The sequence below is a fragment of the Hyperoodon ampullatus genome (assembly GCF_949752795.1).
Source record: "Hyperoodon ampullatus genome assembly, chromosome: 17".
NCBI lineage: Eukaryota > Metazoa > Chordata > Mammalia > Artiodactyla > Ziphiidae > Hyperoodon > Hyperoodon ampullatus.
Genome location: NC_136930.1, coordinates 44,394,998 through 44,419,745, shown reverse-complemented (window position 1 = coordinate 44,419,745; position 24,748 = coordinate 44,394,998). Strand labels below are relative to the sequence as shown.

Genomic DNA, 24,748 nt, shown 5'->3' with positions numbered 1-24,748 from the left:
AGCCAACATCGTCCTCAATGCTGAAAAACAAACCATTTCCTCTAAGATCAGGAACAAGACAAGGTTGCCCACTCTCACCACTCTTATTCAACATAGTTTTGGAAGTTTTAGCCACAGCAATCAGAGATGAAAAAGTAATAAAAGGAATCCAAATTGGAAAAGAAGAAGTAAAGCTGTCATTGTTTGCAGATGACATGATACTATACATAGAGAATCCTAAAGATGCTACCAGAAAACTACTAGAGCTAATCAATGAATTTGGTAAAGTAGCAGGATACAAAATTAATGCACAGAAATCTCTTGCATTCCTATACACTAATGATGAAAAATCTGAAAGTGAAATTAAGAAAACACTTCCATGTACCATTGCAACAAAAAGAATAAAATATCTTGGAATAAACCTACCTAAGGAGACAAAAGACCTGTATGCAGAAAATTATGACACTGATGAAAAAAATTAAAGATGATACAAATAGATGGAGAGATATACCATGTTCTTGGATTGGAAGAATCAACATTGTGAAAATGACTCTACTACCCAAAGCAATCTACAGATTCAATGCAATCCCTATCAAACTACCACTGGCATTTTTCACAGAACTAGAACAAAAAATTTCACAATTTGTATGGAAACACAAAAGACCCTGAATAGCCAAAGCATTCTTGAGAAAGAAAAACGGAACTGGAGGAATCAGGCTCCCTGACTTCAGACTATACTACAAAGCTACAGCAATCAAGACAGTATGGTACTGGCACAAAAACAGAAATATAGATCAATGGAACAGGACAGAAAGCCCAGAGATAAACCCATGCACATATGGTCACCTTATTTTTGATAAAGGAGGCAAGAGTATACAGTGGAGAAAACACAGTCTCTTCAATAACTGGTGCTGGGAAAACTGGACAGCTACATGTAAAAGAATGAAATTAGAACACTCCCTAACACCATACATAAAAATAAACTCCAAATGGATTAAAGACCTAAATGTAAGGCCAGACACCATCAAACTCTTAGAGGAAAACATAGGCAGAACACTCTATGACATAAATCACAGCAAGATCCTTTTGACCCACCTCCTAGACAAATGGGAATAAAAAAAAAAATAAACAAATTGGGCCTAATGAAACTTAAAAGCTTTTGCACAGCAAAGAAAACCATAAACAAGATGAAAAGATAACACTCAGAATGGGAGAAAATATTTGCCAATGAAGCAACTGACAAAGGATTAATCTCCAAAACATATAAGCAACTCATGCAGCTCAACATCAATAAAACAAACAACCCAATCCAAAAATGGGCAGAAGACCTAAATAGACATTTCTCCAAAGAAGATATACAGATTGCCAACAAACACAAGAATGAATGCTCAACATCATTAATCATTAGAGAAATGCAAATCAAAACTACAATGAGATATCATCTCACACCAGTCAGAATGGCCATCATCAAAAAATCTACAAACAATAAATGCTGGAGAGGGTGTGGAGAAAAGGGAACCCTCTCGCACTGTTGGTGGGAATGGAAATTGATACAGCCACTATGGAGAACAGTATGGAGGTTCCTTAAAAAACTAAAAATAGAACTACCATACGACCCAGCAATCCCACTACTGGGCATATACCCTGAGAAAACCATAATTCAAAAAGGGTCATGTACCAAAATGTTCACTGCAGCTCTATTTACAATAGCCAGGACATGGAAGGAACCTAAGTGTCCATCAACAGATGAATGATAAAGAAGATGTGGCACATATATACAATGGAATATTACTCAGCCATAAAAAGGAATGAAACTGAGTTATTTGTAGTGAGGTGGATGGACCTAGAGACTGTCATACAGAGTGAAGTAAGTCAGAAAGAGAAAAACAAATACCATATGCTAACACATATATATGGAATCTAAAAAAAAAAAAAAAAAAGGTCATGAAGAACTTAGGGGCAAGACGGGAATAAAGATGCAGACCTACTAGAGAATGGACTTGAGGATACGGGGAGGGGGAAGGGTAAGCTGGGACAAAGTGAGAGAGTGGCATGGACATATATACACTACCAAACGTAAAGCAGATAGCTAGTGGGAAGCAGCCGCATAGTACAGGGAGATCAGCTAGGTGGTTTGTGCCCACCTAGAGGGGTGGGATAGGGAGGGTGGGAGGGAGAGAGATGCAAGAGGGAAGAGATATGGGGATATATGTATATGTATAACTGATTCACTTTGTTATAAAGCAGAAACACACTATTGTAAAGCAATTATACTCCAATAAAGATGTTAAAAATAAATAAATAAATAAATAAAATAAAAATAAGAGATAACTGAGGTGACCAACTAGAGGGGTGGGATAGGGAGGGTGGGAGGGAGCCGCAAGAGGGATGAGATATGGGGATGTATGTATATGTATAGCTGATTCACTCTGTTATAAAGCAGAAACTAATACACCACTGTAAAGCAATTACACTGCAATAAAGATGTTTTTTTTAAAAAAAAAGAATGTGGCCTTAACCCATTTAAGTTGGCTAAGAAGGTGGTTTGGAGGGATATCTTTAGCTTTTCATAATCTCCAACAGTCATTGTCTCCAAGATCATTCCAAACAAGGATTAATAAAGAGAAAAAAATTCTTAAGAGAATGTGGCTTTATTCTCAAGTTTTGAACAATATATAGTCACTGTCTTCAGCAATATAATTCTTGTCTTTCAAAAGATAATGGAAGTAATTAAATACGGATATAAAGATATAGACATAAGTATTGATATAGGTACAGCCATATAGCAGATCCTGAATTTTTAAATTCGTAAACATATGTATTTCAATAGAAGTATCATAATATCAAGAAAAGGTAGAGAAGGACTTTATCTTCATCTGCAGTCTCACAGGTGCATTAATTAGAAATCAAGCTGGAGAACTATAAATAGTGCAGACTACCATCTGTTTAAAACTCTAGACACTGACTGGGAAATTTACAGTTTTAAATGGAATAGCTCTTAATTCTTTTACTTTAGAGGATGATTCAAATTAATCATTTGCATTTACACACCCATTTGAAAAGTGCAAGAATTAAACTTTTTCTCTTTTTAATTTCCCAGGTGTGAGTTTTGCCTGGATTTTGAAATCAGAGCTACAAATATGATGACAAATTATAGCAAAAAAATTTTGTTTCTACCTTGTCAGAAAAATTAATAGCACTTAAGGTTAATACCCCCTGCTTGCCCCATGAGCTTTCTTCCTTATGAGTTTCCTAACACTCAACATTGGGAAACATAAACTAAAAACTACCCACTAGAAACTCTTTACATCACTAGTTTCTTAGAGTCCCTCTCATTCTAGGGCATAGGTGAACAACAATACAACTTTATGTATTCTGCATTTTTGCTTTGTTTTGATTTTTAGTATTTATGACCTCAACACTTGAAAAAAATAATTATACGAGTATCCCTTAAGCCCTCTCTTTCCTACTTTCAAATCCAACTCTGACATAAAGGTAAATGGATTGCTCAGGGCCTCCATTCAATCCTTCCCTCCCTTTCTCCTTGATCCTAATCTTTCTCCTCCCTTCCAAGAAGGAGATTCACTGAGGGGGATTCTACCATCTCCCTTGAAACTTCTGGAATAAAATAAGGAATTCAAATTGTTTAAACGTTCTCCCACATGTAGTTTAAAAATTCCATGCTGTACGTCCTTTGAAAATGCTTTCTTAATGTTTAATATGCTGAATTAAACATATAAGGAGTGTGAGTTTGGAATCAGATGTGGATTTGCATCCAGCTCCTCTACTTTTTCACCGTGTAACTCTGGCGAGTTACTTGTGCTCGCTGGTACACAACAACTGTGTTCTCTTCTACACAACAACTGTGTCTTACTGATTTAACTGTGTCTCCTCTGTATCGTGGGGGCTGCCTAACTGTCCCCGAGAGGGCTGTGCTGCTCTGACGCGTAGCACTAACTTAAGTCATTGTGACCTGAAAGGCTATCGAGGTTTTAGAGACACTGCTATGCCACATGTCCCTAAACTCAGTGCAGTTCTAGTTAATGTGTTTCCTTCTCTTTTCTCATGACCATCTCTGCCTCTGTTCACAGATGCCCACTTCTTCCTACTCTCTATCTCTGCTAAACTACAACTCAGACATTTTAATGGCATGGTAGATCTTTGATCTACATTTGACTGTAGCACCTTTAAGAGTGCTGCAATTCTGAATTAGCCATTAACCTCTTTTTCCCCTTCCTCTCCTCCCCCCGGGACCTATCTGAACTCACCCTTTTACGTCCAGTTAACACCTATAAGCAGTTGCCAGCTTATTCTATTTTTCATATTCTCTCCCCACCCTACCCAATTTTTAAATAATTGTACTATGTCTACACTGTCAGAACATATCACATTGCCATTACTGTCTTTCCCATCACTTAGAATTAGATCCAAGGTAAATATACACATAATGCTCACCATCAGTCCTTTCATCAATGTCTTTACAGTCATATTGGTGTCTAAAGCTTGCTCTTTAATAGATTCCTCAAGAAGAAATATTCCCTGGATTTTTTGATTGTTCGTTTGTTCGTTGGTGGTTTTGTTTCTTTGTTTTATTTTGTTTTTGCCTGTCATCTTTATAATTGAAAGTCAGCTTGGCTGGATATAAAATCCTTGGCTCACATTTTCTTTATTTGATTACTTTAAATATCATTGTCTTCTGACAAGGTGTTGCTGTTGAAAAGTTTGATGATAGAAGTTTCCTTATAAATGACTCCTTATGTACTATAAAATAGATGGCTAATAGGGACCTACTGTGTAGCACAGGGAACTCTGCTCAGTGCTCTGTAGTAGCCTATATGAGAGGAGAGTCTGGAAAACAGTGGATATATGCATGTGTATGGCTGATTCACTTTGCTGTGCACCTGGAACTAACACAACATTGTGAATCAACTATATACTCCAGTAAAAATTAGTTTAAAAAAATAAATGACTCATTGTCTATTTTATTTTTCTTAGATGCTTAAAGAATATTTTTTTAAAAAGACACCAATTGTACTTGAACATTTGTTACTCTTTTAAAATTTTTATTTATTTATTTATTTATTTTGGGCTGTGTTGGGTCTTCGTTTCTGTGCAAGGGCTTTCTCTAGTTGTGGCAAGTGGGGGCCACTCTTCATCGCGGTGCGTGGGCCTCTCACTATCACGGCCTCTCTTGTTGTGGAGCACAGGCTCCAGAAGCGCAGGCTCAGTAGTTGTGGCTCACGGGCCTAGTTGCTCCGCGTCATGTGAGATCTTCCCAGACCAGGGCTCGAACTCGTGTCCCCTGCATTAGCAGGCAGATTCTCAACCACTGAGCCACCAGGGAAGCCCTCAAAGAATATTTTTAAAGTCATCCTGGGTCAACTTTCCCAGATGCATCGTAGCCCATTTAAAAATGTATAATTTTTATTTTAAGTTTTCCTGATTTATCATTTTTAGCATTTCTTCCGTTCCATTGTTTTGGCTTTCTTCCTGAAAGATACATATTATATGTCTCTTGGATCGTCTTTACCTCTCTTCTATATCTATTATTTTCTCTTAATTGTTTCTTCATTTCTTCTGATTTTTAGAATTTTGCTCTTTTCCAACTTGTATTTCTATTAAGGCATTCTCTTTTCTTATTCACTCCTGTGTTGCCTGTAGTGTAGTCTTTTCTTCTGAAATGTTTTAATCTTTTACTTCTAAATTCTTTCCTGAATTCTACCATATCTCTTTTCAAATCATTCTGCTCTCCAAACACCTCATGTCTGAGTTTTTCAAACTGTGATTTATGTTGCTCTTTATAATTTCCATGATTTTGTTAATTTCAAAATTTTAAAATTATGTTAATTTTAAGCCCATTTTTGGATCATTAGGCTATAGGTTTCACCTGTTTTGTGGGCATGTCTTTCTGGCATGCATCCATTGTCCACAGGAAGTCAGTCTGATCTTAATTATTTTTTTCAAGAGATTGTATGGGATTCAACTGTTTTTCTTTTCTGCTGGTCATTTCTAAGTGAAATGAGAGAACTAGGATAATTCTTCTAGCTTCATGGCTCTCATGCTCCTGCTTCAGTTGTGTTCACAAAGTCATAAAAGAAAATAGTCCTGTATTTCCTGAGATCTGCCTACTCTGTATCTTTTCCCCTCTTCCTTTTTATTTGGAACTTCTCTTTCCTTTGAAACTTTGTTTTTATTTTTGTTCAACTCAACTTGGATTCTACTCCCAGCAGCCTCTTCTCAGTGCAGGGTTTTATCCTACCAGGGAGCTTCAATTTATAACTTTCTAGAGTTTATAGAGCCCAGAACACTTCAATGTTCTGTCTGCTTGCACCCACCAGTAAATTGAAGTCTGTACAATCCATCCCCTCCCACCCTAGTTTCACATACTGTCCTCTGATGGCCCACTTCTCTCTCTGGTACCATGGGTCACTTTGGTAGGTTCCCTGTTCTTTGGTCATCAAGTGGGCCCACTACTTTCTTTCACAATGCCGACATCACACAGGTCTTGAAATTGTTGATGCTTGGTCCCATTCACATTTGGGATTTTGTAAGGGTCTCTTGTCACATAATCACGGGATTTTAATCTTTGCCATTTTAATTGCTCTGTCTTTTATGAGGGGTTTCAAAAAGAATCAAAAACTACATCTTCTGCTGAAGCATGTTTGCTAATGAACTTATTTTAGAGGTGCCATTTCCATTCCAAAAGGCTGTAGCTGAGACCCCATTTAACCCATAAATTAATAGTGGTTACATCGATATGTTCTGGGATAGGATCTATATATCCACTAAAAACAATCTATTATTTCAGTTATCTAACTGAATCAGACTCATAGCACAGTGCAATGTCAATCAGTCATTAAACTAGTGGTAGAATGACTTACTGAAAAAAAAAAAAGACAGTTGATTGATGACTCCCTAGATGTCTAATAGGAACTGAGAATGAAAGATTACCACTCCCACTGTGATTGGTAAGTGATTATTTTGACACCACTAGACAAGAGAAGGTGACAGGGGGGAAATGTCATTAAAGTAATATCTAATAACAAAAATACCTTTATGACAAACTGTCATCTTTACTCACTTTGTCGCAGAAGACCTTGATCTGGCAATAAGCTCTATGAATGGGTTTATTGCTACGATTATTATAACTGTATGTATCAATCTGAATCATCAAAGGAAGTCCTTTCACTCCTTTTTGGGAGGAGAAATCTGTACTCAGGCAATTCACAGTGATGAAAATCTGAGGGAGGAAGAAAGAAAGGAAAAAGTTCACAAGTCACCATAAAAAAGATCTATTTAAAAAAAATGCATAAGCCTTAGACTTAAAGTCAAAATATTAAATAAACCTATAAGGACAACTGAAGAATATTTGGATATTCTCACATAAAAAAGTATTAAACACATATAACATGATTTATTATATAATTTATAGTTATAAATTTATAAAAAATTTTCTTTTATACTTAATCTTGAAACAGACAATTTAAATTACTTCTCTTTAACTATATTAGCAAAGTCTTACTTATTTTTCAAACATGCATAAGTTAGCTGGGTAAAATGCTGTCTCCTCAATGTATTAAAGCTGTCACTTCTAATAATTATATCAATTTCTCTAATCTCTGACCTGCGAGATAAAAAAAAAAGAAAGCTACGCAACACCTTCCTTTGCACCTTATTGCACTGAAACATAGCTATTTGTTTACACATCTGTCTTTCCTATTTGTATGAGAGTATGAGATTTGAGACAATTTCTTATTATTTTTGTATTACTGGTACTTGATGTAGTGCCTGGCAGAGAATAAGCATTCAATAAACATCTGATGAATGAGGTCAACGAGTTTATCTAGAAAGCCCACTAGATTGGGAGTCAAAAGCCCCAGGTTTTAGTCCCAACTCTAACATTAAGCAGACTTCAGGCAAGTCACTTCTTGTCTTTGGTTTTCAATTTTCCCTTTAAATCATTTTTAAATCTCTCCCTGAAGAACAGAACATAAATACTAAGATACTTTCATGTTAGTGAAAAAGTAAAAGAAGGGCTGGCAGAGGTAAGACATGGCACAGGAGGAAGGACAGGTAGTCAAGTCACCAGCATCCTCATCTTACGTCATGAGATAGCAAGAAAGACAACAAAAATGACATGAATCCGAAAAAATGGAAACTCAAGCAAATAAAGATTATAGCACTGCCCAACAGAACTAAAAATAATAATTTTATTAGGAAATATTGGCAGGAATAGAAGGAAAAGTACAAACGACTAAATTTATCCCCCTTTTCTATAGTGTGTAGATGTCAATATATACCATTTAAAGTTGATTTATCACGAACTAGGGATATGAGGACAGCACAGAGATTTATGTGGTAACTACATGAATACTAAGAGGCAGTCTCTGGGAAAAAGCAGGCACACTATATTATATCCTTGATACTATTTCCATTTAATACCATATGTATTACTTCTATTTAACAGAAAACTTTAAACTCACTGTTTTAAAATTGTACAGTTATTTATCCTGAAAACCATTTCATTGGATGTATTATCTGACTCTTGTTTTATTTCATCCCCTTGGAATTTTTATTCACCTTCAAACCCTTGACCTGAAGCCTTTCATATCACAGCAACACCCCAGAGAAGAACCCTGCAGAAAGCAAAGAGCCACTGCCATGAGCTGCATTTTAAAGGCCATTCAAATTTTTGACCTAATTCTTTTTTTTTTTTTTTTTTTTTGCGGTACGCGGGCCTCTCACTGCTGCGGCCTCTCCCGTTGCGGAGCACAGGCTCCGGACGCGCAGGCTCAGCGGCCATGGCTCACGGGCCCAGCCGCTCCGCGGCACATGGGATCCCCCCAGACCGGGGCACGAACCCGCATCCCCTGCATCAGCAGGCGGACCCCCAACCACTGCGCCACCAGGGAGGCCCGACCTAATTCATTTTAAGTCCTATGCCTGTAGACCTTTCGTAATTTATACAACCAGATCTCTCATTTTTAGTGCTATATCTATATAAAGATCATTTTAATCATTTAATTTTTGAGTCCCTTACTTGGCGACGAGAAACTAGCAAGGCACCACATCAATAGCAGTCAAGGCCAGATACAGGTTTCAGTGACATGCTAATCACAACAACTATGGACATCATGCCACAGGATCTCACTTCTTCAGCTGCATCTGAAAATGAGTGCCTAAAGATGATCTAACATCGAATATGGTCATTTTATTCATTCATTTCTTTTATTCATTCACTCATTCATTCTTTCTATAAATATTAACACAAGTCCACAGTAGGTCAAACACAATATTAGAAACTGGGGATACAGAAGAAAGTAGATCCCAGCCTCATGAAGCTGACAGTCCAAGGGAAAGGCCAATGAGTAATCCAGCAACGACCAACACAGGATGGTCAGGGCTCCCCTAAGAGAGATGAGTGCACAGGCCATGAGAACACAGAACAGAGCACCGAACTTGGAGGACACAAGTGAAATACAAAACCCACAGAGACACTGGGCTAAGACCAGGGATTTCATAAATATCTGTTTATTATTTAGGAATGGTAAAGACAAAGAGTAACTACAGATGCAAATGTCAAATGATTTAGGAGGGCTGAGTGATGAAGACCACTCAGAAAGAATATGCCATGTTTCTTATGCCTGTTTCTCCTACCGAACTTCCAGGGTAAAAGTAGACAGAAAATGCTGTCTACTGCTCCTGGAGATGCCCTAACTGCAGAGAACATTCATTCATGCCACAAATATTTTTAAGTATCTACCACGTCCCTGAGACTGTGCTAGTTACTAGCACAGATGCACCAATTATGGTCCCTGCAATCACAGAATTTGGAGGCTAGATGGGAAAGAAAGACAACACGATGGTGCTCTAAAGATTACAATAACTTCACTAAACCCCGATCATTAGGTCAAAAAATAAAAGCATACTTTTCTGGGAACACTTGACTTCTTTTATTGTTATTGTCATTATTGACAATGGGGTTATCTTGGCCAGAAGCTATAAATAAATACAGCTTTATGTCAGCAAATCAAATGATCACTCTGGGATCAAATGACGTGGTTGTTCCTACTTAGGGCTATGTATTTCATGTAGAAATCTTCCTGTTGGTGATTGTAATCCACAGGGTCCTCAACCAGACTGTTTTTTTTTCCTCACCCTCATAAAGCCTGCCTAGTCCTGCAGAAACCAGAAGAGAAAAGTGTTCTGTATTTCCTAAGCTAATAGGATTCATGGTTGGGCTTACTGATATATCCATACGTCACTCACAGTGGACATACACTCAGACAGGCAGGAAGCAATATTAATCGTGGCCTTGTCAGCTCCAAGTCTCAATTAAGAAAGCTTAGCTGATGGAACATGTATTTTTATAGGGGCCACTTGAGTAGGACAGATCCATTGAAATAATAGATGCTTACTGGCAATATCCTACAATACATACAAGAAATACTCCTTGGAGGAGCTGTAACAATCAGCCACCCAGTAGACAAGGTCTACAAACTGGACTCTACCACTAGGAGACACTTAGACTTAGGTCCTCTTAATGCAGAAAGGTCCTTAGAAGAAGACCCAGTGGGCCTTCTTTGATTCATGGCCTCCTGATTCCATAAAAAGTAAACAACATGAGAATCTGCCTTCTCTGCTACACTGTGTTGCCAGCTCCCAGACTTATCCTAACAAGCAGGGATTTTACAATAGGGTTGGCACTGCTTTCTTCTTGCCTGGCTGTCTGACCCAATAGCAAAGCACAGTCTATGTGCCTGATGATATCAATCACAGTCTCGCTGTGCTGCACTTAAAACCTGAATGGTTGAACTTTAACTGCAATTACGGGGGTTGGGAAGGCATGGAAGGACATTAACTAAAACCTCAGCTTGGGACTGATAAGCATTAATTTGTTTCATCTTGCAAACCCAACCATGTCTGAGCTCTATACCCAGCAGGCAAATGTGACAACAAATTTCTTGGAAGTTTATCTACAAAGCACTGTTTGTAAATGTGTATCACAGAAACTTAGGGAAAAGGTATGCTTTCCCTCACCAGTGTTCATCCAAATGTCAAGCACAGAAAGTTCTTTTTAACTTTAGTAGAAGCCCTAATTATGTAAAGAAATGCCATGAACAATTGGTCTGCCAACCAAGAGTTATGAATGTTATTTTCCTATCATTCTTACAGCACATAATTTATTTTTTAGAAAAATTTTAATTGAATCAGGTCTATCCAGGCAGATAATAGATACAATTTTAATTCTGTCATTGGTCCAAAGATTGATTCAGATAGAAAGGGCATTTGTAAAGGTACCAAGACCTTTCCAGAAATAGAGGCAGTCTCATGAAAACTGATCTTTTTTTTTTTTTTTTTTTTTTTTTTGCGGTACGCGGGCCTCTCACTGCTGTGGCCTCTCCCGTTGCGGAGCACAGGCTCCGGACGCGCAGGCTCAGCGGCCATGGCCCACGGGCCCAGCCGCTCCGCGGCATGTGGGATCTCCCCGGACCGGGGCACGAACCCGCGTCCCCTGCATCGGCAGGCGGACTCTCAACCACTGCGCCACCAGGGAAGCCCCCCTGATCATTTTTAATAAAATCATTTTTTGACACATGAATTGCAATTCCCATTTTGTAGTTCCTACACAAGAAAAGTGACTTTACCCAGGTTATAATACCTCTCAGTTGTGCATTATGTGTGTAGTAAGATTTATTAAAACAAATACAGATTAATGGGCTTTAGAATTGCTGCATTAACTTGATTATTAACTCCCAAGGTTTTTCTGAGAGTTTGCCATTAAAATACATAGGCCAGGGCTTCCCTGGTGGCACAGTGATTGGGAGTCCGCCTGCTGATGCAGGGGACCCGGGTTCGTGCCCCAGTCCGGGAGGAGCCCGCATGCTGCGGAGTGGCTGGGCCTGTGAGCCATGGCCGCTGAGCCTGCACGTCTGGAGCCTGTGCTCCGCAATGGGAGAGGCCACAGCAGTGAGAGGACCGCGTACCGCAAAAAAAAAAAAAAAAAAAAAAAAAAAAAAAAATAGGCCAATCTTGATTTACAAAGCAATTTGGGATTTAAAAAAATCATAAGGTCCATGATTTGATGGAAATTGTTTATTTTCCTCTTTAAACAATTGTAATTTGTATTTTCAAGAAGATCCTCTGATTAGAGACTAAGAAAGCTACTTATTTCCTCAGGTTGAGACTCTTAAGAGCTCTTTTACAAGAAATTGCACACACATTAGCCTCCAAATTACAGACATGGCATATAGCAAGAAATCAGCATTTTCGCTGTAAAATGCAAACAATATATTAATACGTTAAGTGTGCTCTTGCCAGTTTCCATACTCTATTTTCTTTCTGGTTCTTAGAATTATTAAAGACCTTATAGATGGTTTTCTCACATTTCAGCATTTTTTCCCGTTTATATGATTGCATTTGGTACAAATGCAAAGCTAAATTGAGACAGAAAGACAAACTAAAAGTAAATAATATTAACATACGAAATCTCAGTCTTGGGCAATTATTCATTTTCTCCATGCGTTAATTCATCAAATATTTATCAAATATCTTCTCTCTGTGCCTGGCATCATGCTACAAGGTGGGACACAAGAAGGCTGAGATTCTCTGCCCTCAGAGAGTTTGCGATTTTGTTGAGTATCTAAGAAACTCCTAGATTTCCTGACACCTCCATTATATAGATATAGCTCCTTTAGGGAATGATTTAAAACCTGAGAATAGATTTCTTCATTTTCTCCTACGGATACTGTGGGTGTGCACAGATACACTTTTGGCTTACGCACATAGTCTACCACATTTTCCATATTCCTTTAGTACTCAATATTCTCCATTGCCAGAATATGCCCAGCTTGTTCCCCGTTGCCAGTCTTTGCTATGTGCTGTGCCCTCTACCTCCAAGGCTGGCCCCAGGATCATCACTGCCCGCTCCTTCTTCTCGTTCAGGTTTCAGTCCAATGTTAACTCTTCAGCAATCCCCACCTTGGCCATCTAGAGCTGTCTCCCTCCTCCTTCTCCCACCTCTGCCCATGACGAGTAGCACGCCCTACCGTGCTGCTCTTTTCTGGTTGCTTCATAGGACTGAACATTATTTGGATTTATCTTGTTTCTCTGTTTAGTGCTTAATTATCTGTCTGCTCCATGCGACGCTAAACACGTAAGAGGAGGGCCCTGTCTGCCTCAAGCTCACTCTACTCCCAGTGCCAGGCCCATGGGAGATACTCAACAAATATCTGTCCAACGAATTAAGAGAAAATTACTTTTCTAAATACACATTTCCCTCTTTATCCATGTTCTCGCTTTCATAAGCAAAACATCCTAAGGGTCAGGATTGCTCTGTATAGCTGAAGTTGTCAAGATAATACAGCAGAGTTAGCTGCTCTGACCACATTTATCCTCAAAAAAATGTTATCTATCTGTATATCAACAAACACAAGTCTAGCACCAATTATATAATCAGTATGAATGTATGTATGTACATATGCATGTATGTATTGATACATGTATATATGCTACTGAAGATGTTGTATACAGATGCTACAGGAGATATAGAAATCTATGGTAGGGCCCTGCCCTCAAGGAAGAGGGGAGACATAACGTCTCTCAATACACTGTTGGAGTGTACAGAAGTAGGAACTAAGTTGAATATCTCAGGCTGTACATACTGTAAGAACTTGAAAAAAAGGAGAGAGCTCAACAAGGGAAGATTTCCTATAGGTGTCCTGAGCTAGAAAAAAGAGATGGAGGAGAAGAAAGTGCATCCTGGCTCTCAAAAGAGGGAAGAGACCAGCCTAGTGGGAGGTTCAGAGGGGGCCTGAAAAAAGGCCGTTGGGGAGAGAAGAGGCCAACCAAGATGCTTGCATCACTGTGATCAGGTCAGGAACACGTGATGAGGTCAAGGGTGTATCACTGAGGCCAAGGGCAGATAGCACTGTGGCCCCAGTATCCAACATCCAAGTTACCAAGAGGACAGAGTGAGGACTAAGGAAAGACCACCGGGATCAGAAGTAGAGGGTCTGCGCCCCTTCTGGAGGCCCAACTCCTGGAGGGAAGGACAGGAAGCTAGATTGCTGGGGCGAGGGAGCCAGGACACCAAGGTGGAGAGGGAGCACCTTGGCTGGGGAGTCTGGCAGAGGCAGGAGGCTGGGCAGGAACACGGGCAGCGGGGCCAAGCAGAGGTGTTCTTCCAGGATGGACAAGGTGTTCACACAGCAAGAGAGGATGAACATGAGGCTACGGAAGGAGGCTCTGTGGGAGCTAAGAGCCCTGGAAGCAGGGATTAAATGGGATCAACTCACAGGAGACGTTTTTTAAGAGGAAAGAGCGTTCTGTGAAGCTGGAGGGCGGAATGAGAGGGAAGCACAGCAAGAAAAAAAAGGTACAGGAGACTCAACATTACGTCCCTGGTGCAAATCCTGACACTATGGCCTTGGACTAATTGAACCTTTCTGGGCCTCATTTGCTTCATCTTTTAAATAGGTATAACAATCCCTAGCTTGCTACTATGACACTTTAAAATGAGATCACGTTTTTTTTTTTTCTTTTTTGCGGTACACGGGCCTCTCACTGTCGTGGCCTCTCCCGTTGCGGAGCACAGGCTCCGGACACGCAGGCTCAACAGCCATGGCTCACGGGCCCAGCCGCTCCATGGCATCTTTCTGGACCGGGGCACGAACCCGTGTCCCCTGCATCGGCAGGTGGACTCTCAACCACTGCGCCACCAGGGAAGCCCCTGAGATCACGTTTTTAAACTGTAAAGTGCTACGAAAATCTACGGCAGCTTCCTGTGCCCACCATGATCTCCATCTTCTCAGATGCCTCGTCACCCAGCCAGCCCTACTCTCTGACTCCAAGCTCCTCCTCAGCCCCATGGCACAGTCCACAAACCCCATACATATTAGCTCCCCAACTGTCAAGGCATTTTGTGATGTTCTTCCCAAATGATTCCAAAGTATATTAGTTAGATTCACAGAACTCAAATAGAGAGATATCTTATGAAGGTGAATTGATTTTTAAAACATAAAATCAATCTCTGTGGGACACTTTTAAGGGGTAGAGTCATAGGCTTTGGTGGGGAGAGAGTAAGGGCGGACTCTCCCGGGCAGAACCGTCACTGCTCTGCCAATGGCCAGTCTCTGCCACTCAGCACTGTCACCTGAACAGGTCTTGTGAAACAGCACCTCAGGACAAGGAAAAATTTGGACATTGTGTAACAATGGTTTGGCCTGTTTCATAAATAATGAGCTCTCAGTGGGAGGAAGAATTTACGCAGAGACTGAAAGAGACACTCACTCAAACTTCTGATCATTTGTTATTATTTTAAACCTTTTCTGTTCATGTTTAATACTTAAAACTTGTTTTGAGTTTGTAATATCTGAATCTAGCACAAAGTTCAAAAGGGCAAATGTGGAAACCACACCCCCTCCCCCGCCGGCATTGTTCCCCAACCAACAGCTTCTTGAGTATCCTTCACACTTTCTTGCGCATCCTTCTAGAAACAAGCTATGCAAATTCATATCCTTTCCTTTTCTATACAAATGGTAGCACAGTAAACACACAGTTCTGCAGCCTGCTTTTTCCATTTGACAAGATATTTTGAAGACAGCTCTTTCTTTTTCTTTTTTAAAAGAACCATGATTATGGAATAACAATTTCTTTAACATGAGGCTGTTTCCAGTCTTTTCATCTTGTAAACAATGCTGCAATGCATGCTTTCAACATGAGCACGTATAATTTACTGGCTGTAAGTAAAGGCCATGTCACCAACTATTTTGAATCTGACTTTGGACTTCACTATTCTACCGAGATTGCTTTCTTCCGGGTCAGCCTTCTCAGTAGCATCCTTATAAGCAGGGGTATGCACCAGGAGGCCCTGTTACAACACGTTAAGACTCTGCCCCCTTGGAGTTTCCAATTCAGTAGGTCTGAGGTAGGAGGTCCTAGCATCTGCCCTTCTAACAATTTCCCAAGTTGCTGCTGCTGCTGTTTGTGGAGGCTCAGGCTGTGAGAAACCACTGCCTACAACACCCACTTCACTGGCCACTTCCTCCTCTCCCCCATCCTCCTGTCCTCTCCTTCCTTCTTTGGTTCCTCTTCCCCCACCTCCCCTAAATGGGTGGGTCTAAAGTTCCCACCTTGACCCTCTTTCGCAAACCCTCCAATTCTCTCCGCGGCATCTCACCCCTTCTCCTGGCGTCTCTTGTCCCCTCCTTACAGCCCACTTGAAATTCTCTCCAGAGCTCCACCGCTCCCGGCTCTTCTTCTATGGCCAGTCTCTGCACCTTTGAGTGCCCCGTCCTTCCACCTGGCTCCCCTTTCCAACCCACACTCGTCTAAATTCCACCCGACCCTTAAGACACAACTCCCGTGCCATACCCTCCCTCGAGTGTTCCCTGATCCCACAGAATGGCGCCCTCTCTACGTGCTGAAGTCTTTAGTAGAGAAAAGTGTGTGTGTGTGTGTGTGTGTGTGTGTGTGTGAGAGAGAGAGAGAGAGAGAGAGAGAGAGAGAGAGAGAGAGAGAGAAGAGAGAGAGAGAGAAGAGAAAGCAAATCGGCAAAAGACTAACAACGAGTCAATCTAGGTGAAGGGTATGTGGTAAGAACTGTATTATTCTTTCAACTTTTCATTTGTAATTTTTTACATAAGAAATTGGGAAAATTTTTTAAATAGAAAACTTAATAGAAATGTTTTATAAAAATAAAAACAAATTAAAAAATGAACTTATTTACAAAACCGAAATAGACTCACAGACATGAAAAACAAACTTATGGTTACCAAAGGGGATGGCAGAGCGGGGGTGGGGTGGGGTGCGGGGCAGGGGAGGGATGAATTAGGAGTTTGGGGTTAACATATACACGCTACTATATATAAAACAGATAACCAACAAGGACCTACTGTATAACGCAGGGAGTTATATATCTTCTAATAACCTATAATGGAAAAGAATCTGAAAAAACAAAAAATATATATAACTGAATCACTTTGCTATACACCCGAAACTAACACAACATTATAAATCAACTATACTTCAATTTAAAAAATGGTTTAAAAAAATAAAGTTACCGAAAAGCTCCGGGCTACTAATCTAGTAGGTGGATGCTTATTTGTGCTCAAGAAAATAAATCTTTTTATTTTGTGATTAAAAAAAATAAATAAAATAAAAAACAGGGCTATCTCCCTCTTCAGAACTCTCCTGGCCCTTTAATTCTGTTTTCATTATAGTCTTTGTCACTTTCTTCCTCATATTACAGTCATTTACAGATATGTCTGAGTTCTCGGCCCAGCCAAAATGTCCTCTGAGAGCAGCAGACACTCTGCTTGGCTGGTGTGTCTGTAAATTCCCACTGCCTGGCCCAGCACGTGATGTACAGCAGGCAAGCTGCTTGGAGGGGATGACTGCACCTTTGCCACAGATAATATAGAAGATACTATGACTACCTCTGCCCAAGACGAAAAGGCACTCTGGAAAGAGCACATGCTTCAGACAGACATTCCCAGGGTGGGAATCCCAGCTCTGCTGTGCAAGCTCTCTGAACTTCAGCCTCTTCACTATTTAAATGAAAAATGACCTCCAGTTAAAGTATGAATGTTGCATAAGGTATATAAAGCACCTGGCAGAGTGCCTGGTATATGGTAATCACTGAATAAATACTAACCATGGTACACACACACACACACACACACACACACACGTCAGTCTATGAAATCCAAGTATGCGATCTCAGTCTCTGAATACACACAACAGTTGACACATGTGAGTTACAGAGCCCTCAGCAGAATTCAGGCCAGAAACCATGGATACTCCACATTCTAACAAAAGATCAAGCCATAGATAACTTGGATGAGATGGTTTCTAAAGATTATTCCTTCTATATATGAATTAACTCCAGCTTTATAGCTTTTCTCCCATCCATTACCTTATAAAACTGGAACAAAGGCGTGGCTTTAAGTTCAATACCAAAGACTCCAGCAAATGTTTACCTTTCCCTTTTAAAGCTTCCTTCACCCACACCACGCCCCAGCAAACGCATAAAAATGCCATTTGCCCTGCTTTGCAGTGTGTATCTCAACCTTTCAAGACCCCTCCCAGGAGCCTTCCCCACCCCTTCTTTACTCTGGAGAGCATGGAAGATGCCCTATAATATTCTCTATTCTGCCATATGATGACCTGCCGAAACCTGGGCTCTATTTAGTCAAAACATTAGGATATAACTTTGTCTTTATCAGTAATATCCATCAGCTCCACTGCATCCTGGACTGTCTTGTAAGCAGAAAGAGGACCCCCTGGACTGCTGATGGGAGGTGGAGGTCAGGGAAACAAACTAGGTCATGAACCCACAGGGCACTCAGGAGTATGGCTTCCTTTGGCCAGTCCTTTGGGTTCTCTTTTCATCTTGAAAATCAATATTTACACATCTCCCCTTCTCCCTGGTGTCCAGCACTGGAGTTTGGCAGAAAGAGAATACAGTCCATTTAGAAGCATCCCCTTGGAAGGCGTGATTCATCAAGACTATCGAAACTGTAACTTTCTAAAGCACTTTGCTTGACACACAGTGGAGCCCCATAAAAACTGATTAAATCTTTTAGACCAAAAAGAAATGTTGAGAGAGAGAGAAAAGGAAGGTGGGTGAGATAAATTTGGGACAATTTTAATGGTTCTGCTGTGATTTGGTACTAAATGTCAAAACAGTCTTTGAATGAGCATTACCACATTTTCCACAAAGAGAGACTGAATAATTTACAGGGTACAAGAAGGTTAGAACACTTACATTTTCTCTAGTTTACTGCCTTTACATAGGCTGTGATCAAAGCACTGCCATTTGCACCATCCTGTCTTTGAAGCTACTAACATTGAGATCTGAGGACTGAGGGGCTGTTTCCTACCCCTTAGCAGCTGATAGAGTAAAGAGCTAGGTTTGGCTTCCTGACCACTTGTTGTACCTTGAAAAGACAGCACTGGGAAGAGAATGGGCTGAACCACACAGGAAGAAAAGGAAGAAACCTGGACTTAACATGACAGAAGTAAGTCACCTGATATGAGAGCTTTATTTATGTCTCACAATATGAAGCAATTCATGACACGGGCCCCATCAAAATGTCCAGGGCAGCTGCAGGGCAGTGCTGGGGCATTCAATCAACTTCATTTTCTTCCTTAAGGATAGAATTGCAAATCTGGAAGAGAACTTTTTACTCCCAACTTTCACTTTTTTTTTTTTTTCCTTTTTGCAGTACGTGGGCCTCTCACTGTTGTGGCCTCTCCCGTTGTGGAGCACAGGCTCCGGACGCACAGGCCCAGCGGCCATGGCTCACGGGCCCAGCCGCTCCGCGGCATGTGGGATCCCCCCGGACCGGGGCACGAACCTGCATCCCCTGCATCGGCAGGCGGACTCCCAACCACTGCGCCACCAGGGAAGCCCCCAACTTTCACTTTTGTTTTCCTGCTCAGCCAGCTGATTCCTCTTAGCACATCCATGTTTACACTCCTCAGACTGGGTCTCAGTTCTCAAATGACATCTCCTTGGTATTAGTGCAAAATCAGACACAAAGGCAAGAAATAAGGCAAAAATATTAAGGGAAATAGGGCCTAGAGGGAATATCAACATGCATCCTCTCATCTGGCATTTTCTCTCAATTTAAAAAATTACATGGAAACTGAATCACTGCGCTGTACACCAGAAACGAACAAAACACTGTAAATCAACTATATTTCAATAAAAAAAAATTACATGAAAATCTCTTTTGCAAGTGCAATTCATTTATAGCATCCAAAGGGACCCAAAGTGAGAGGAATCTAAATATAAAATAAATATTGTTTATGTGTAAATATTTACTTCCAATTTACCAGCTTGGTAAATATGGGTTTTCATTTACTGTATTTCTTAAGTTGCAAACATAAAGCAGGGAGCCATTGTGTGCCTTCTGCAACCTTCATTTTCTCGAATAATAATCGTCATCCTTGCTTCAAATTTTTTCATGCTGTGCTTCCTACATGGTATTGCAAAAAAGAGTAAGGAACAGTCTTCATTGTTCATAACAGGAAAAAACCAAAACATAAAAGAAAAGTGTACAGAAATAATGTAAATGAGTGTGAAAATGAAATTCAGGATACCAGGGAAAGGAGCTAGAGAGAAGTGGGGGAAATGGAGAATAAATGTGTAAGGTATGGAGAAGAAAACCTTGCTATGCCTCAGAGCTGCACTATTAGAAAGCATGCACTGATCTTCAATTAACACAGAGCGAGGTCATAATTAGGCAAATGAGATCACTAATGTTAGGCTAATACACACACATACACACACACTCAGTTGAAGAGGGCAAGGAATCCAAACAGTCCTCACTCTCATATGCATTCTGGTCAATAATATGTATGACATCAACCGGTAATGTACCAGGGCAACCAAAGACACGGATAGGAAGAGACCTTTGTGCTGGAAGTGTTGGGTCAGTGAGCCCATCTTTGTTGGTGGGAGTGGGGGAGATGGGTGGCAAAAGCAGGGTGACTTGATAGAATTGCTTTGCTCAAGGAAATGAGATTCATTTGACTTCTTTCTTTCTAGGTTGTACCCTATACATTTCTTTGAGAAGGAAAGTCATAGCATTCTTTGGTCTAAAACAAATTACAGATATCCCTCTGTTGGGATGGTTTAAGAACATGGACTCTGGACTCAGAGGAACATGGTTCAAAGTCCACCTTTTCCACTTGCCCAATCTTGCAGAGCCTGTTATGAAGAAAGTTGATATTTAGTGGAACCAGAATCTGAGATGCACAGATAAATGATCCATGGTGTCTCTCAGCCTCTCTACTTCCCACCTCACCCTAACCAGTTTTCAGCCCTGCCCACCCTCAGTTTCACCACAAAAATCTGTTAACAGGGATGAAAATATGCCTTATCTGTATCCTTGACTCTCTCTAAAACTGCAGCATCTTCTGGTCTGAAAGTTCCTCCCAAATACCAAGACGCAGGAAGAACGTTTCCCACCTGATCTTGCAAAGCAGAGGGCCTGACAGCTCCTCTCTGGAAGCCCCTCCTGCAACTCAAGGTGGGGGGCGGGGCGGGGCGGGGCGGGGTAGGCATCCCTCCAGAGCGCAGTCACTGCGCTTCCGCAAGCAGAGGTGCTGGGCTAGACCGCAGCAAAGAGTAACACAGGGCAGACAGAGCTCCATATTACTGAATTATAATACATTTTCTTTTTAAATCATAGAGACAGGGGAATGGGCTAGGAGTGGATCTACTTGTTTGCTTGATGATTTAGCAGTGCTGGTAGTGAGGGAAAAGGAACATTTCACTGACTCAAGATCATTCCGGAAGGCATAGCAGCAGAGAGTTCATGGAAATAGGCCTCCTTCATCTCAGGTAGTTTATAAATCGCGAGAAGGATGAGGCATAGAAATAGGGGGAAATTGGTATGGTGTTCCAGTGAAAAGACACAAAAAAGAAACCCATTCCTTAGAGCACTAAGTGGTGTCTTAACGCTCAAGTAATTCTCTGTGGTCACATGAGAGCGGCCTTTGTAGCACGTCAAGGTTGGTTTAATCTTGAAATCACTGTGAACAGAGAAAAAAGCTCTGGACACAAATAAGGGGCCTGGTTTCAAGAATCTGCTTAGAAATCGGGGAGAAAGGGGAGCCTATAATTAGGGTTTGTGCGCTCCCGCCCTGGGGGTGACGTCATCACCGGCGCTCGGTGCCAGGAATCTGAGCTCGCCACCCTTCAATAATTCAATAGGGGCTTGCCTGGGAACTTCTCATCTCGGGGATTAGTGACCAATAGATCTACTTTGTGGGTACCTGCGTTTGGCCGAAGGGAGAAAGAGAGATCGAAATGACCTTGTAAGTGGGAGTCATGTGAAAGAATGCAGCCCTGTGGTGCTCGCACTAGAATCATACGGATGGGACCTTAATGCTTTGTCAGCCCCTTCCTGTTCCGCTTCCCGCCATTTTCCAGCTGAGAAACTGAAGCTCAGAAGGGGGAAGACACAAAGCTGGCTACTCCCGCGCCGGGAGGATACCTGGTTGCCTGAGCCCCATTTCAGCGCTTTGTTTTCTCTATCACCCTGTGCCCCAACCTCATCAACTTCCAAGCTTCCACCAGCATGGATGCTCAGAACCTCACCCACCTGGATGCCACCTGAGTCATTCCCAGGGGCCCAGGGACCCCGGTTCACGTTACAGGAGCTTCCAGACTGCACAGACCCTGAGGGGAAACGAATGTCTTGCCTGAGACGCTTTCTGCTGCGGGGCGTCATTGTGCAGAGACGCAGTAGCACAACCAGCAAAACCGGTTCTGGGAGGAAGAAGTCTGCAGTAGTTTTGCCAGAACCGTGCTGCCCTTGAGACTGGCAATCTGCAGTTAATCCCGCAACCTCATTTTCTTTTTTAACACCTTTATTGGAATATAATTGCTTTACAGTGGTGGGTTAGTTTCTGTTTTCTAACAAAGTGAATCAGTTATACATATACATATGTTCCCATACCTCTTCCCTCTTGCGTCTCCCTCCCACCCTCCCTATCCCACCCCTCTAGGTGATCACAAATCACTGAGCTGATCTCCCTGTGCTATGCGGCTGCTTCCCACTAGCTATCTATTTTACATTTGGTAGTGTATATATGTCCATGCCACTCTCTCACTTTGTCCCAGCTTGCCCTTCCCCCTCCCTGTGTCCTCAAGTCCATTCTCTACGTCTGCGTCTTTATTCCTGTCCTGCCCCTAGGTTCTATGAACACCTTCCCTGGCCAAACTTTTCCTGTAATTAAATTAAAGTAAATGATTAGAGTTTCACGTTCTTTCCTTTCTTCTGTTCCTGCTAAACGAGAGGTAAGAATAGAATATAGGTCAGCAGCAAAAGAAAAGAGTAGTGTTCTGGAAAATCCATAACTTTTGTCATCAGGCCTTGATGATGCATATGTGGGAAGACTAACAAATACGGGACTGTTTTATTTTTTTAATAAATGCACCAAAACCAAATATCCAAATAGAAGCTATCTTGGGAAGACACACAGATCTCTCAAATGATACTGCCATGGCTCAAAGTATATTCATAGTGTCTCTCGGGATATATCCCACTTCAAAGCTGGTCTTGTGCCAAAAACGATACATTATCTTTACCCCTGAAGTGATATTATCCAACTTGTTGGTACACACTCACATTTGGACCCAAGTGGTTTCTGATTTTTTAGAAAATATCCTCAAAGATCAAGATTTACTACCCGTCTTTCAAACAAAGAAAGGCGCAGCAGCTCTCTGTAACGGCACCAACACAAGTCAGACTCTGTGTGGCCCGTTGCCAAAGGAACCCGGGGAGGTTGGTGGGGTTCCTGACTGGCCCATTCCTCTCAGCCACACGGCGTCAACTCCCTTGTGTCACTACTTTCCCCAACACTGAGAACCAGTAAAGATGTAAACGGCATATTCAGTTGTCTGAGAGGGTGTGATTGGGGCGTGAAACTTCAAATGGCCATGAGGACCAGGCAAGGAAAGTTCCACGATGGAGAAGGCTAGGGAAAGCATTAAAGAGAACAGCTGGTACCTCACAAGAGCTACTCGTGGCCTTGCAAACACTCGGGCTCATTGTTGCCAGAATCTCGAATTATCCAAAAGAATCTGGAAACTTAGGTTTTTGTTTTGTTAGTTTGTTTCTTGAATCTCCTGATTATTAAATGTGGGCAAAATATTTTAAAACTTGGAATATAAGTACATAAATGCATGATACGCACGTCCATATACGTTCTGTGGAATATATGAAGGCTGCGGGTCACAAATTTGTGTCCTCTGGCCACAAGAACTAAAACAACATGTGACACTGAATGAATGTCACAATCCTAAAGCCTACAACAGATTTCTGTGTGGATGTTACCAAGAGGAACTTGAAGTCAAATGCAACTGCTCCCGAGAATAAGTTCACAGTATGAAAATTACAAACAATTCCACTGTGAGAGGATTTTATGCCTTGCTTTGTTGAAAACCTTTTTCCCAATCATGTAATTTTGGGGTTTTTTGCAGCCTGCTTATTATAAAATCAATATTTTAAAGAAAAACCTTACATCCTGCGGGTTGAAAAAAAAAATCTTCTCAGCCTACCTAATGAAATGGATTTAACTTCTTTGGTTTTTCTTTAAAAGCTCTTCCAGTAGTTTGGCAGAAGTATTTGGAGCTATTTTTATTATTCATCGATTAACCCAAACTGCACACAATTACAACTACCAAATAATAGTTACTGAAAATATGTATTAAAGAAACAAGTTTTGCTACAACCAGCAAGCACTGCCATTTGTCAAAGCATATGTGACCTTAAATGTGTCAGCCTGGAACAATACACATGCACAAACATACATATTTCAACAAGAAAAGTGAGCCTTACCTATGGGAAATGAAAGAAAAGTCAGCTCAACCCCAAATGAACTACCTCACTGGTTGACCATAGAGCCGCCATCATTCAAGATGTCCCTTCAGGTTTAGGCATTTTCTTTAAAAGGTCCTTATTGACTGGTAACAGTTAACACATTCACCTTCTAGCACGTGTTATCAGATTGCATGATAAGGAGATTTAGGGCTGCAGTTACAGCTCACGTTTACAGCTTGCTTTACCTTGACAAGGCACTTCCAAGTATAGGATCCCATTGTCTTCCCAATGGATGGCTCTGCTTGGGCCTGCCTCTCACTCCTCACACACACTGCTGTCCAGCTAATGATTCCCTTACCTCCCTCAGAGACTGGATTTTCACACATCGTACTCCCAGCACATGCTTGGTACAGCAGGGACAATCGGAA

General features: G+C 41.1%; 1 protein-coding gene across 1 annotated transcript in view; it reads right to left on the bottom strand.

The window, feature by feature from the left end:
* GRHL2 (grainyhead like transcription factor 2) overlaps positions 1-24,748 on the bottom strand; it is a gene marked incomplete at both ends in the record, with an annotated part of 116,207 nt that overhangs the window by 33,280 nt on the left and 58,179 nt on the right. Inside the window, one exon of the mRNA XM_079722760.1 lies at positions 7,061-7,219. Coding sequence (XP_079578886.1) covers positions 7,061-7,219 — 159 coding nt within the window. The remainder of the gene's footprint in view (positions 1-7,060; positions 7,220-24,748) is intronic.